Source organism: Octopus sinensis, linkage group LG7 (assembly GCF_006345805.1).
Source record: "Octopus sinensis linkage group LG7, ASM634580v1, whole genome shotgun sequence".
Lineage (NCBI taxonomy): Eukaryota > Metazoa > Mollusca > Cephalopoda > Octopoda > Octopodidae > Octopus > Octopus sinensis.
Window position 1 is genome coordinate 18,858,669 of NC_043003.1, and position 18,139 is coordinate 18,876,807.

The 18,139-nt window shown below is 30.7% G+C and overlaps 2 protein-coding genes across 8 annotated transcripts in view; one reads left to right on the forward strand and one right to left on the reverse strand.

Moving 5' to 3' along the window:
- LOC115214180 (liprin-alpha-1) overlaps window positions 1-9,442 on the reverse strand; it is a 368,483-nt gene extending 359,041 nt beyond the window's left edge. For all 7 annotated transcript variants that reach the window (XR_003881885.2, XM_029783276.2, XM_029783272.2 and 4 more), the window contains exon 1: window positions 8,761-9,442. Coding sequence is in view for 6 of the 7 variants with exons in the window: in XM_029783276.2 (XP_029639136.1) it covers window positions 8,761-9,000 (240 nt within the window). In the remaining variant the exon portion in view is untranslated. The remainder of the gene's footprint in view (window positions 1-8,760) is intronic.
- A 235-nt stretch (window positions 9,443-9,677) lies between these two features.
- Window positions 9,678-18,139, forward strand: part of LOC115214181 (transmembrane protein 183) — a 79,621-nt gene continuing 71,159 nt past the window's right edge. Inside the window, exon 1 of the mRNA XM_029783279.2 lies at window positions 9,678-10,020. Coding sequence (XP_029639139.1) covers window positions 9,960-10,020 — 61 coding nt within the window. The 5' untranslated portion in view covers window positions 9,678-9,959. The remainder of the gene's footprint in view (window positions 10,021-18,139) is intronic.

Here is an 18,139-nt window from a genome sequence, read left to right on the forward strand (position 1 = left end):
GCTTAACCATTCTCTCGCACCGTCTCCAATGAAGGTATATATAAAATATCCCTGAAACAGCTGTAAGACCTCATTATAAATGTTCTGAAATATTTCACAGCCTTGGATTTTTATCTCATTCTATGAACTTTATATATATATATATACACATCTATATATGCTTAAATATATATACATAAACATATCTACATACATATACACAGAGATATATCGACATACATATACATAAATATAGATACATATAAACACAAAAATATATACATACATATATACAAATATATATATACATATACATGTTTATATATATATGTACATACACTTATACATACAAATAAACATACATATATATATATATATGCATATACATACAAACATATACGCGTTTACTCTTTTACTTGTTTCAGTCATTTGACTGTGGCCATACTGGAGCACTGCATTTAGTCAAGCAAATCATTGCCAGGACGTATTCTTTGTAAGCCAAGTACATATTATATCCGTCCTTTTGCTGAACTGCTAAGTAACAGGGAGGTAAACACACCAACATCGGTTTTCATGCGATGTTGGGGGGATGGCATACAGCTGTAGAAACTCTGCCAAATCAAGACTGGAGCCTGGTACAGCCATCTGGTTCGCCAGCCCTCAGTCAAAATCATCCAAGCCATGCTAGCTTGGAAAGCGGACGTTATACGATGATGATGATGATACAGACTTGTATACAACGGGTTTCTTTCAGTTATCATCTGTTAAATCCACTCACAAGGCTTTGGTCGACCCGAAACTATAGTAGAAGACACATGCTCAAGGTACCACACAGTGGGACTGAACCCACAGCATATATATGTACACATATGCATACGTATATATATATATATATATATATATACACATATATAATTAAAAGTTTACATATACATACACATATGTATATGTGCATCTATATATATATATATACAGATGCATATCTACATGCATATATATATTCATATATACCAAGATGCATATATATATATACATATCTACATAGATGTATATATATATACACATACATATCTACATAGGTGCGTATATATATTGATAAATATATACACATATATATATATACATGTGCATATATATAGATATGCATGTATATATGTATTTACATGCATATATAGATAAACATACATATATATATATACATACATACACATATGTATATATACATACATATATAGATAAACATACATACACATATGTATATATACATACATATATAGATAAACATACATACACATATGTATATATACATACATATATAGATAAACATACATATATATATATACATACATACACATATGTATATATACATACATATATAGATAAACATACATATATATACATACATATATGTATACATACATACATATATATTTACATACATATATAGATAAACATACATATATATATACATACATATATGTATATATACATACATATATATTTACATACATATATGTATATATACATACATATATATTTACATACATATATGTATATATACATACATACAAATACATATATACATATATATATACATCTATATATACATCTATATATACATCTATATATACATCTATATATACATCTATATATACATCTATATATACATATATATACATATATATATACATCTATATATACATCTATATATGTACATATCTGTATACATACGTCTACATATATAATATATATATATATATATACACATATATACATATATATATACATCTATATATGTACATATCTGTATACATACGTCTACATATATATATATATATATATATATATATACGTGCATATATATACATACACACACACATATCCATATACATAGAACCATATATATGTATATACATTCATATATATATAAATCCACATATATACAAGCATATATATATTCACACCCATACATACATGTATTATATCTATACATGTACACATGTATATATATATACGTCCATATATATACATCTATATATATATATGCATACATATACACACATCTATATATATGCATATATACATACATATGTACATATACACATCCATATATATATACATGCATACATATACAAGCACAAATACACACACACATATACGCATATAGACATGTACATGTATATGTATACACATGGATATATATATACATGGTTATACATATACATGGATATAAATACATATATATATATATACGTGTGTATATATGCATGTATATACATGTGTATATCTATATATATACATATACATGCATATGTATATACATATATATGTATACACACATGCATATACATACATGTATATATATATGCACATGTATATATACATTTACACATAAGTATACATACATATATATATATACACACATATTCATAAATGCATATATATACATGCATATACATACATATATATATACATATATATACATGCATATACATACATATATATATACATGCATATATATATACATATATATACATGCATATATATATACATATATATACATGCATATACATACATATATACATGCATATACATACATATATATACATGCATATACATACATATATATACATGCATATACATACATATATACATGCATATACATACATATATATACATGCATATACATACATATATATACATGCATATACATACATATATATACATGCATATACATACATATATATACATGCATATACATACATATATATACATGCATATACATATATATATATATATACATGCATATATATACATGCATATACATATATATATATATATACATGCATATATATATATATACATGCATATATATATATACATATATATACATGCATATATATACATATATATATACATGCATATATATATATATATACATGCATATATACATATATATACATGCATATATATACATATATATATACATGCATATATATATACATATATATATACACATATATATATACATGCATATATATATACATATATATCTTCATGCATATATATACACATATATCTTCATGCATATATATACACATATATCTTCATGCATATATATACACATATATATTCATGCATATATATACTTATTCATATACATGCATATATATACTTATATATTTACATGCATATATATATATACATACATGCATATATATATATACATACATGCATATAATATATATACACACATGTATATATATATACATATGCATATAATATATATACATATGCATATAATATATATATACACATGCATATAATATATACATATACACATGCATATATACACACATATATATACATGCATATACATATATCTATGTGCATACATATACTTATATATATATATATGCATATATACACTTATATATACATGCATATATATACTTATCTATATAAATGCATAAAATATATATATACACATGCATATATATTATGTATATATATATGTATTTATATATACATATATGTATATATATATATAGGTATACACACACACACACCGATAGTGAAGCAACTCAAGGTAGTTTCTTCTACAATAGCTCCAGGCCAGTAAAGATGTGTGAATCGTGAGATAAGAAACTAAATGAAGCATATTATGTGTATGTGTATGTATGTGTGTATATATATATATATACATACACACACACACACGAGTATATATATATACATACCTACATACATACACACTTATGTATACATATACATACACACACTTATGCACATACACTTGAGTATATATATATATACAATGTCCAACCCATACAAATATGGTACAAGGACATTAAAATATAATGAAATACACGTACAAATACACATATACATGCACACCAAAAGAAATGTATACATATAAACATGTATACACACACATAATCACATATATAAATAATTACTCGTATACATTCAAATGCATATACATATATAAATACACACATTTGTAATATATATATGTAAATATATATATTAAACATACATTTATCCAAACTCATACACACACGGCCACACAGGTAAATACTTAAAAAATATTCGCATACATACCTATATACATACATGTTTATATATGTTTTATAAACATATATTTTCTATACATATACAAAGAATATATATATACACGCATTTAACATATGCATACTCACACAGACCCACATACAAACATGCATTCATGGAAACCTATATACATATATGCATTAAACAAGCATATATATATGTATATATATGTATGTATATATATATATATATACACACACATAAAATCGTGTTTGTGTGTGTGTATAAAACAAATGTTCACACACACGTATACACATATATGCATCAATATATACTTACACAAATACATATATAAATATAGATACACGCACACACATTTCTGTGTGTATACATACATATATATTTGTGTGCATAATATATATACATACATATATATATATATATATATATATATATATATATATTTATTTATATATATATACATATATATAGTAATACACACACACATACATGCACATATATGTACGTATACATACACATAAGTATAAACACACACAATATATATGTATGTATTTTTGTGTTATATACTGATATACTTCATCAAATCTATTACAGACAAAATATTCTTAATACAACCATTGCGATATTCAAATTCCCAACGAAACATCAGAAACGAATTAGTAGGAAAAACGTCATTTTTACATGTAGGTGCATATATAAGCAACAATCACAAGACAACAGACATAAGACTTTACTCTCGCCACTGTTCTATGTTACTAATTGAAATAATCAATTTGAATAGGCCTGAGAAATAATACCACATTCAAAGACAATTATTAAAAGCATTATTTATTCAGAAAACAGATTGTGTGTGTTTTTTTTTTCTCTTCTTGTTCAATATTCGTTTTCTTCAATTTGATTATAGTATTTATTATATGACATTGTAATATATCCGAGTCCATTTTTCCTGACTGAGAGAGAGAGAGATGAAACGAACAGCATTCGTGTATCAACATTAATAATCTTAATTTTAGCCATCGTGAATTCATTATACTCTGTATACACACACACACATAGAGAATTTTATAAATATAATTTAATATATTGAATCAGGACTTCTATGGCACATTTTTATATAAATATATACCGTTATATAATACATTATATGCACATATATGTATAATATATATATGCATACGTTTATATATATATATATATGCATATATATATATACTTACGTTTATATATATATATGCATATATATATATATATATACATACGTTTATATATATATATATGCATATATATATACATACGTTTATATATATATATATGCATATATATATATACATACGTTTATATATATATATATGCATATATATATATATACGTTTATATATATATGCATATATATACATACGTTTATATATATATGCATATATATACATACGTTTATATATATATATATACACACATAATTAAAATTATATAATACATATAATATACATGCACGTACATTTATAATATATACACATGCATTTATATATATATATATATAGCTGAAAAGATGCATATATATAGATACATGTATTTGCTTATACCCATACATCCAAATGCGTATGTATGTATATATATATAAAATATTTTCATGCATGCATATACAAACATAAGAGTGTATAGGTATATAAACGTTTACAAATATAAGTAGTATATAAAATATTTTTATACGTGCAACCACACACATGCATATATATATATATATAATTATATAATTTAAAATATATTTACACACACATATGAATGTATATGCACACACACTCATATATACATATATATATATATATATATATATATATATATATATATATATATATATATATATATAATCTCCATCCTTCCCCAGAATTCCCTCAGACAAGCAACAAGTAGATCTCTTAGATCTCTTGAATTTCTGCAGCTTCTTTGGAGAGAAATTGGATCCAAATGTTGTCCAAGGTTTTATAGAATCAAACGTCATTTCGACAAATCGATGACAGAATATGAAGATGACTAAGGCAACAACCGCACAAGAAATTTCAACACGGAACATATTTACACCAAAAAGAAGAACAATCCCACTACGAATTTAATATATTCTGAATAACTTTGCTTGCTCTCTATACTGATATCGGTATATATGTATTTATTGGTCAAGTAGATTTATAATACATACATATATATATAATATATATATATATATACAATTGATCTCAGTGATGTAAATGAGATTTTTGCCTTTCTTATCTTTTCTTTTCCCGTTTTTTTTTTTCTTTCTTTCATTTTCTTTTTTTTTTTTTGCGGAAGAATGCTTAGGCACCGGCAATAGAGATACATATATATATTTTAAAAGTACAATTACACATCATCGATGACCTCAAGAGATATCCTATTTAACGAAAGGGAAAAAAAATATACTTAGACTACTGCGATCTTGCAGCTTTTTTGATGTGAGCAAGGAGGGGAGAGTATACTATGTTGTAGCTAATTCTATAATGCATGCTGGCTTCAGTAGTGCTACCAATGAGATCACTGACCCAGTGCAATGATACTGCATACTGATTGATTACTAAGGGATCACAGCCTCATATATATATACATACATATATATAATTACACACACAATTTATATCTACCCATCGACATATAGCTAGGTGTGCGTGTGTGCGTATTAAATATATATATATACCTACATATATATATAATTATATATATATAATATATATACACATATATATTATATATATATACATATATATATAATATATACATACATATATATATAATATATACATACACATATATATAATATATACATACACATATATATATAATACATACATACACATATATATATAAAATATACATACATATATATAAAATATACATACACATATATATTATAATATATATATACATATAATATATATATAATATACATATATATATATACATACACATATATATATAAAATATACATACATATATATAAAATATACATACATATATATAAAATATACATACATATATATAAAATATACATACATATATATAATATATACATACATATATATAATATATACATACACATATATATAATATATACATACACATATATATAATATATACATACACAAATATATAATATATACATACACAAATATATAATATATACATACACAAATATATAATATATACATACACATATATATAATATATACATACACAAATAGATAATTATATATATATATAATATATACATACACAAATAGATAATTATATATATAATATACACATATATAATATATAATATAATATATACATATATAATATATACATATAATATATACATACACATATAATTATATATATATATAATATATACATACACATATATAATATATATATATATTACATAGTTATATATACAATATATACATATATATGTACACATATATAATATACATATATATGTATGCATATATATATACATATATATGTATGCATATATATATATATATATATATATATATATATATATATATATATATAATATATATACAGAGAGAGAGAGAGAGAGAGAGAAAGAGAGGGATGGAGGAAAAGATATTAACAAAAATTCAAGCATCTCATCAGGTGCGAAGATTTCACGAACATTAGAAATTGTGAAAATTAATTATATCACATACACAACTTCATTTCATGTGTGTGTATGCACAATTGGCATAGACATATAGATATTGTATATCTGAACATATCTACGTTATATATACACACATATATCTATATAACCGAAGTAAATGCTCTCGCTCGAAATCCAGGAACATTAACTTTGAAAATATGATCAAGGTATTATAATTTTATGAGAGAATGTTGACGGAAACGTTGAGAATAGCAGTTACCCAAGAGGAATACACACACGCGCACATACACACGTATATATATATATATTCCTACTACATATATATATCAACTGACCTTAACAAGTGTAAACAAAAAGAAAAAGAATATAAATGAAAGAAGAAAACGAAAACGCATACTTAATAGGAGTTATAAAAAGGGGGATCTTTTTATTTATTTATATTTCTTCGTAATTTTTCCGGAAGAAATACTTGAATGGTATAAACAACAGCGAGGGTGGATGATATAGCAAGACAACGTTTGAATGTACAGCAGCACCGATCGAAGCACTCCATATCTCTTACAAGAATCATTAACATTTAACACACACACACACATCAGTACAGTGAGAGACAGGTATCCTCTAAAATCGACCCCTGATATTGTAATCACCGTATCTCTGTACTTTCTACTGACTCATTTGCTAACCATACATGTGCTTCTCTGGGTGTTCTTTAAGTCTTTTTCTAACTGGGGGGTTACCCTTAGCATCTTTCATATAAAACTTAACAGAACTTCCGGCGTTAATCAATTCTTCTTCTTAATTCTCCATCATTACAACACATCGTTAAAATCCTTCAACACCCAAGAATGCATATAGTTTTTTTTTTTAGGTGTTTTTTTTTTACATTTTTAAAGCTATTCTAACTGTCATTTCGTTAATTTATACAAAATGGCGACGGTATTCCGTGCCCAGTGTCAACTCGAATTCTTAGGTTGGTCCGCATTTACAAGACAAAAAAAGCGGCAGCATCGCCAACTAGAAACGTATTAAATGACATATCATCTTACCTGAGGGGTGGTGGCTTGCAACTGTTTTTGAAATGCGTCCCTTTCTCTTTCAACTTCACCTAGTTTTGCTTGGCCTAGACTGTAAGCTTCTTGGGTCTCACGTAAGGTTTCCATCAACTTGTCGCGCTCGTCCAACATGTTAACCATAAGCTGTTCGAAATTAGCATCATCTTGAGCACCCTGAGCTTCCCGGTCATTCGACCCATCTTCCGAAATCGTTGGCATCACGTCACACATCATTTTGAATGCTTTATATTATGAAGAACTCTACACACGATAAATTTAAGGGGAAAATATCCGAATGAAATGGCTCTTTTGGTTTTCTAATCCTTTTTTAAATATCTTCTCTCTTTTAAAAAGTAAAAATTCCTACTAACCACCACCACAGGGAAAGATCATACACAAACTGTTGTTATAATTCTAGGTAAAACACACACTCCACAGAGATCCGCCTACGTTTATCCATATTTTCTGCAACATAAAATCCTAATCTTTCCGTTTAGATATGTCATGAAAATGTACATCTCTCTCATCTCAAGTTTATGTGACAAGAATCGTTGAGAATCATACTGAGGGGCTCCGGTGTCCTTCCCAGAGAGGGCAGTAACAGTTATCCCTCACACAGAAACCCTTTCGGAAGCCATTTTCCTCCCTCATAAACTGTGTCATTCCCACAATGCATCAAAATAGCCTCTAGTTCGATTTTTTGCCACTTGATGGCGTTATTCATAATGTTGCATTATGAATATGCTGTTCACCCGGCGCCTAGTATTATCTCAAGACCAGAGAATAGAATACTATACAACCGATGCATAAAATTTTTGCCTTTTCTTCATATATATACAAACGATTTTATAAATGATTTTTTTCCCGTTATTCAGTAATATTTTTAATTTATTTTGTTTTAAATTAGGAGATAATTTTTAATAATTATTTTTGAAATTATTAATATTTTTCATTCTGACTAACCAGTTATACTGCGCTGTGTAATGTAATCCGTTCGAATCAATTTCCTTGAAGATTACATGTACACAGGAAGCCTGTTGGATAGCAGTGTAAAAGTGCCGTCTTATTAGCAATTGAGGCGTAACTAGCCGTGTTTCATCACATTATGGAAGTTGTCTGTCTATCGAATGACTTACAATAAATTCGAACAGCATTAATTGCCGTGAGGTCATGTTTTGCACCAACATGTGGAAATGTCAAAAGAGTTCAAGAAAGAGCTAAAAAATAAAAAACGAAGGGATGTCCTTTTAACAGGTAAGTAACACTTGGAAAACACACCGTACGTACCCGTGAACCCAGTAAAGCTTATGTTTATTATTACCAAACCATCATTCGGTGTTTACAATTTTTATCGTCGTTCAACTTCGTTTTAAACATTTGTTTTATAATTTACAAGTAATATACTCCCATCATCTTGCTTTATATTACACTACCGTTCTGTTATTGGGTCTGTTTATTGGGTCAAGAACTTCATTTATTTTCATTAAAGGTATACGTGTCCGTTTCGGTTGCCCTGCCAATGTGACAAATTGGTCCTCGGATTTTTTATGTGTTTATATTTAATCTTGTTAATTATAAATTTACGAAAATTAACCCTTCTATCCCCGTGGAACTGGTATTTGTTGAATATCCGCTGCAACTGTTGATGGCTTGCATAGGATAACGTATCGAAAAATTTCCCGCTTAATAACTAATTGATTTTTATGCTTAATAATTAGGTTCCGTTACATATATACATGTAGGTGTGTTTATATGTAAAGTTTCAGAAATCTATTCTTTGTTTCTTGAACTAAAAAAATAACTGTTTATTCTCTTACACTATTGTTTCTTGGGACGATACGACACACCTTAAGGAACTTAAATTGTTGACGTGGTATGCAATACATCTATTTGTATCTTTTCGCAACAGACGGTCAACTTTGAAATAAAGTGAATTTGTTCTTTTGGGTTCAACTTTTGTTTTCTTTTTTAATTAACTCAAATTCTTCCGATCCTCGTTTTTAATTTAACTCTTAAAACTCACGATCAAATCTTATAAACTATTATTACGTATCCAAATACCTCTTTTTCTCCTCTCCCCGTTATCTATATATATATATATATAATATAATGTTTGTGTATATAATTTTGGTGTTGTTCCTTTTTACTTGAGCTAAGACTTAAGTGTTAGAATTCAAAGAATTCTATCGTGTTGCACTGTGACAGTCGTTCCAAACACACGTATCCTGCCTAACTTTTGTATTTTATGATTTTATTGCATACGGTAATGTGTCAAAAAATGTCTTCATACATGCATAACCTGATCACAGACAATTCCTTTACATCTAGAACAAGTTTCAAAACAACGGATCTGTCATATTTTCGAACTGTGGACGGTGTATTCTTTGATTAACGCTGATATTTAAAAAGAAGCCTTGCTTGCATATGTTTGTAATCAAACAATTGTTAATTACAGTTCAAAGGTATCGCTTGATTCTGAAATTTCTTATTGGGCTGTCTAAATAAGTTTAAAATTATGTTTCTTGTTCGCCCCATGTAGAACTGGAAAAGGTTCCATTTCAGTATGTCTATGCAAATTTAAATTATTCTATAATTCTTTGTACTATAGGCAAAGGCCTGAAATTTTAGGGGAAGGGGCTATTCGATTACATGGACCCTAGTGTTCAGTTGATACTCATTTTATCAACCCGAAAGGATGATAGGCAAACTTCGCCTAGAGGAACTTATGGGCATTGGTTTGCATAGTTTCGCTTTATGAAAATTTGAAATACTGTCGTTTCAGGAGTTTTTTTTATATAAGGATAAATATATATATATTTAAATTATTATATACTTCAAGATGCAAACGAAATTATTCTGATGCGTTTATATATATATATATTGTCCCTGGTGGTTGTTTGAATTAAAAACATGTTCTTTATCAAATGGTGAGAAATCCCGAAAGAATGTTTCTGTAGAATTCCTAATGATGATGCTCCAATTTTTGTTTTAAAGATAAAAACAGCACCAAACATGCAAAAGTACATGTTGTATACATATATATTATATGGAATCTTCCCAGTCATCATTTCAATCGGAACCGTTAGAAAGTGAAAGTGCATGCAATGCTAAAACTTTGGTCATTCACATGAGTTTCATTATTGAATGTACATTATTTTACTCGTAATTCCGCAACAGAAAACCTAGAAAATATTTTCATTTCGTAGCGAAAAAAAACACGTCCTGTTATTCGTAACTGATTTTCTTTTCTTTTTACTAACATGTTAACTTGCATCTACATTGCACGCACCTATGCTCTGTAGTGTGAGATTCCAGTTTTTATAAATACCATTTTTTTTTTCACCAGTTGCTATTTCAAGAGCTAGCAACTGGTTAACATCGACGAGTCATAACTTAACATATACCAACTACATATGTTCATTTTATAGATTGTTCAGTCACCAATATTGTGATCGTTACAATCACATGGAACATACATTATCAGTCATTATTAACATTTTGGTATCGTATTTTCTTTCGTTGGTGAGAGAATCGACCACCTGGTGTTTTTATTTTATTTTAATCTATTTTTTAACTATATTCTTTGAGTTCGAAACTCACTTTTTAAGTGAAATGAGTTTATATGCCTCAATCAAATTGAGGGATTTTATATAATGCCCACTAAGTGTTACATATTACTGTGGAGCTGGGGATGGGGGGGGTCTTAATTTGCTTAATGTCATGTGATGAGTTCCTACAGAATATACGGAAACTACAATAGCAATGGGCATTGCATGTATTTACAAAGTATAAAACTCCAATAGTACGTGTTGTTTTTTTTCTTTTTCTTTTCCAGTTTTGTCCCAAACTCTTTTGTAGTTTTAATGAACATGAGTGTATTATTGGTTATTTATTAACATCGGAGAAATAAAGACTAGGTCAAATGTTACAGGGTTTCAATTATAGTCAGTGATCATCGTTATGGTTCCTACCACGAGTCTCAGGGGTTCATAAACGCTGCTGCTTATTATCAAATTCAGTTTCAACCTGGATAGGGCACCAGTCTATCTACTGCAAGAACTTAGAAATTTTGAAGCCTATTACTCATAGTTAGATAATCTGAGGTATGAAAAATAATATAACATTGTCAGAATCATAAAATAACTACAAGAGATGTGAACTTGCAACCTTCTCCTTTTGATCATTTCATTTCTGTGACAGTGGTGCACCAAACTGATTATGTAAAAGTTCCTGGTCATATATTTTCCTGTATTGGCCACTTTCACCCATCACCCTGTAGTAAAAAAAAATATAAACTGCATCCATTATGACATCAGCTTGTTACTCTTAATGACTTAGAATTCCACCAACTTCAACCTGAATATGATGCTCCTGCATGGCCACTGACTAGTGACTAAAACAAAAGATATACCACAGCTGTAGTTTTTTGAGTTGTCACTCAAATACTATTATCATGCTTGCCATGTCATGCTTTTCACTCAACAATATATTCAGTCGATGACTTCCATTTCCCAGGGAAAATGTGTTGTACCCATCTATCTTTTCTTTTCTTTTCTTTTTCCGCCCTTTTCAAGCCTAGCCAGACTCATGGGCCCGGTTTCTGTTGCGTATGTGTTCCCTCCAAGCTGGACGGGACACCAGTCCATTGCAGCGTTACTCAAGAAACAGGAAGAAAGAGTGAGAGAAAGTTGTGGCGACAGAGTACAACAGGGGTCGCCACTACCCCCTGCCGGAGCCTTGTGGAGCTTTACGTGTTTTCGCTCAATAAACACACACAATGCCTGGTCTGGGAATCGAAACCACAATCCTCTGACCGCAAGTCCACTGCTCTAGCCACTGGGCCATTGCGCCTCCACATACCCCTCTATATGATGCAGATATTCATTGAACTTTGTATTCTCACCACAGCCACAAACAAAATCAAATGCAGTGATCATCATCATTACCATCACTGTTTAACATCCGCTTTCCTTGCTTGCATGGGTTGGATGGTTTGACTGAAAACTGGTAAACCAGGGGGCTACACCAGGTTCCAATCTGATTTGGCAACGTTTCTACAGCTGGATGCTCTTCCTGATGCCAACCACTCCAAGAGTGTAGTGGGTGCTTTTTACATGCCACCAGCACGGATGCCATTGACCTGATACCAGTATCAGCCACAACTACAGTCTCACTTGGCTTGATAGATCAACACAGGCACAGTATATTACCAAGGGTCTTGGGTACCTGTCCCCGCTTCCATGAGGCTCAATGCCCAAACAGTGCTTTTTACATGCCACCATCATGAGTGCCAGTCAGACAGCACAGGCATTGGCCACAACTACGATTTCACTCAGTTTGACAGGTCTTTAGAAGCACAGAATATCACCCAACCATTGAAGGGTGCTTTTAACAGGCCAGTTATGCGACACGCATCGGCCACAACTATAATCTCACATGGTTTGATGGGTCTTCTCAAGCATGGCATATCTTCAAAGGTCACAGTCACTTACCATTGCCTCTGTGAGGCCCAATATTCAAAGATCGTGCTTCACTAGCTCATCTCATGTCTTCTTGGGTTTACTTCTTCCACAGGTTCCCTCCACTGTTAGGGTGTGACACTTCTTCACACAGCTGTTCTCATCCACACACATCACATAACCATACCAACCCAGTCGTCTCTCTTGCACACCGCATCTGATGCTTCTTATGCCCAACTTTTCTCTCAGGACGCTTACACTCTGTCATGCATGCACACTGACATTACACATCCAGCGGAATATACTAGCTTCATTTCTTACAAACCTATGCATGTCCTCAGCAGTCACAGCCCATGATTATAATTTTGCAGAAAAGTAATTGTACCTTGTATATTTGCTCTTTATCAGTTTAACTCCTTTATATTAACATTTGACACACTTGGTTAGTTAATAATCATGTTTTTTTTATTTCTTAAGTTAGATTACAGATGAACCATGAAATATTTGGTGGATCCAGCTTAATGAAAATGAAAACATTACACTGAACATTTAATAATATCTAACCTGCACTCTCTTAGCCTTAGTTGCTCCTATACAGCTGACCTGCCATTAAGATACCTCCAATCATCCCTGTTTCCAACATAGTCACCTGCATCTTACCAGGTGATGCTAAGTTGTTTCAGATCTTCTTTGAAAATGACATGCCATATTTTCTTGAGTCTCCCTCCCTTCATCCTTCACGTAGTACCCATTGTATAGCTGTTTTGGGGATTCGTTCTTCCGGTAGTCGGAAAACATGACCTGCCAGTCTTGCTCCTCTTTCTGCCACAATCTCCTGCAAGCTATGCAGATTGGCTCGTCCCTAGACTTCAGAGTTTGCAGTTCTGCCCCTGTAGGAGATTTTGAACATTCTGCTGTCCACTATTTTTCATTTCTTAATTGTTTGATTTTGTAAGAAAACTTTTCTGGTTGGAAAACACCTACTTTTAGCAAGGTGAATACTTTTACTCTCTTGGAGGCCTAGTAGTGCCTGGTACATCCCTTATACAGCTAACATCCACAACTGCCAAATCCCATGTGGTTGACACCTACAACATCTGGAGGAAATCACCATTACAAAATCTCCACTAAGAAAGCAAAGGATACATTTATGCATGACATGGCCTGCAAGCCCTACCACTTCTTACAGTTGTTCCTTGGTAAAGTTCTCAACTAAGTTTGCAAAATCCTATTTGCTAGTCTTTAATCAAAATAAGTTTGTTAGCAGCGCACCTGTAGCTAGAGCCACTATATTCACTGATCACTTACATATAAATTCCTGCTACACACCTTGATCAATGCACCTCCCAAACTTCTCTTCCTGGTAGCTTCCTCCTCATCTGTATACAGTGAACAAGTTATATCTAGTAATGTGTATTGAGTGTCTCCCCTTAAGCTGCTTCTACTCTCACCAAACACATCCTTTCTGATCTGGATAGCTACCACTTTATTTTCCTCATTTCCTTTATCTCAAAGGTGATATAAATTATTGTAAATGGCCTTTGCCCTTATCACCTACACATTAGAAAAAAGGCAGTTAGAATCTTCATAAACTTTAATTATGCTAAGTGTCACAATCTTTGATGGCCTTTCATTATGATAACATACCATTAACAGACAGAATTGCATCTAAAAGACCAGACCAGGGATTACCTCAAGTCTGAGCAGTTATGGACCCTCTACAAAAGTACAAGTTCAACCACAGAGTATTGTTCACACATCTAGCTTGGGTGGTTTTAAGTTCCTATTTAAAATAGGTTATATGACAGATTTTAGAAAAATAAATTTTAATGGCTTAGTCACAGGAAGCAGTTCAGAAACTTTTGGAGACCTCCAAAACCAGTAAGACCTTTTCCATAGACTTGCAACAGTGGAATCTGCTAATCAAACTGAAGGACCTGATGGTAGGGTCAGATGTTAACTTCTTAGCATACCACTACCACATACTCATTGACATGCTGCATCATCCTCTCTCTCTCTCTCTCTCTTTTTTTCTTAGACCATCTCTGCAACAGCTTCTTGTTTCTTTACTACCCACAAGAGGCTACACACAGAGGGGACAAACAAAGACAGACAAACAGATTAAGTCGATTATATCAACCCCAGTGCATAACTGATACTTATTTAATCGACCCCAAAAGGATGAAAGGCAAGGTTGACCTCAGTGGAATTTGAACTCAGAACGTAGCGTGAGACAAAATACTGCTAAACTTTTCACCCAGTGTGCTAACGATTCTGCCAGCTCGCCGACTTGCAACAGTTTCTGCTTTTCAAAAGTAGGAAGCTGTGTCACACCTGTATTCACTAAATGCATCCACCTCTCCTCCTTTCATTGTCACACTCTCTGGAACTTACAGAGGTTCAGCTTAAATTACATTAAACTCACCAGTCTGAAAAGCCCCCACCCCCCTTTGATAAGTTCTGGACACTGCTCTGTCTTCCTTTAACCAAGTAATAAATGAATTAAAAAAAGAACAAACAAGCTAGTTAATTGACATGATTAAACCAACACACTTTCCTACATGCACTGTTTCAGGGTATCTCATTCTAATAAAATTTGTTCTTTCATTATTGGATAGATACTTGAGATTTACATTTTCATTGCACACAAAAGTATTTTATTTTCCTTCGTAACACATTCTGACCCTTATGGAAATGCATTGTTTTATGAAGCATTTTCCTACCTAACAAAGATTCTGGTTTTATTTCATAAGATTATTTGTCACTGTATCACACAAAACAGCCACTTGAGGTGAATAATTACTGTTGGAACTCTTGAACTCTGGCATAATTCCACTTAGATTGAAATTCTATTTTTAAAAAAAAAATACCCAATTGTCTTATCTCTTCCAATTGTTATATGTTGCATGGCCTTGATACTGGTACTTAGTGACTTGCTGGGTGTTGGAGTTAGAATAGAATATGCAAGTTTTTTTTATTGTTGCAATAATTGATCTGCATTACAAATAGAGCAACATTTTGCAGTTGTTTAGTTCCATGTCTGCTCTGATGAAGCAGATTCGTGATCAGACCCTTTTTTTATCCCCCAGATATTGTACCAAAAACTACAATATTCATTATGTCTTACCTTTTATTTAAGATGATAAGGTATGATTTGAGGAAGCTTTGGCTGCTATTTCTAACAGGTTGGAGGTTTCTTTATGTAACATGTAGAGGCTTCTTTATATTCATCCCTACCCCTCTTCTAATAATTTAAGACAAGCTAAAAACAGTTCATTCAGTTTTTTTTTTTTTTTCCTGTAGTATTACTTTGTGAAATTTCATTACAAAGCTAGCATTCCACTAAAACTATCACAGAGAGCCAATATGTTAAACATTATATACAACCCTGCCGGAGATTTTCACTCAGTACCTAAGGAACACATAATAATTCAACCAAACACATTGTAAACACATACCATATGCAATTACTATCATCACCATTTTTACTACTTATCATGCTGGCACGACTTAGTGAGTCTATTTCATAATAGTGTCTCTCCACTTGTGGTCCTTCATCATCTCTTTGTGAGGCTTAGCATCTTGAGATCATCCCCTACCGCTTCTACTTGCATTTTCTTCTCACCTCTATTGTACAGCACTTTTTCACCCTGTCATTCTTTATACGTATTGCATTGTCCATACCATCTCAGCCTTCTATTTCGTACTCTACATCTGATGCCTAATTTTTCTCTCAGCACACTTGTCACTTGTAGTCTGTTTAGTTATTCTTATACACTGATATTACACATACAGCAGAGGAGCTTAGTGAAGAGAGGAATAAAAGTTGGCAGTTGTTTGTTCCAGTAAGTACACAATACCTGTGCAAAATCTTCTTGTCCAATCATAAATATCTAAACACATTCACACATCAT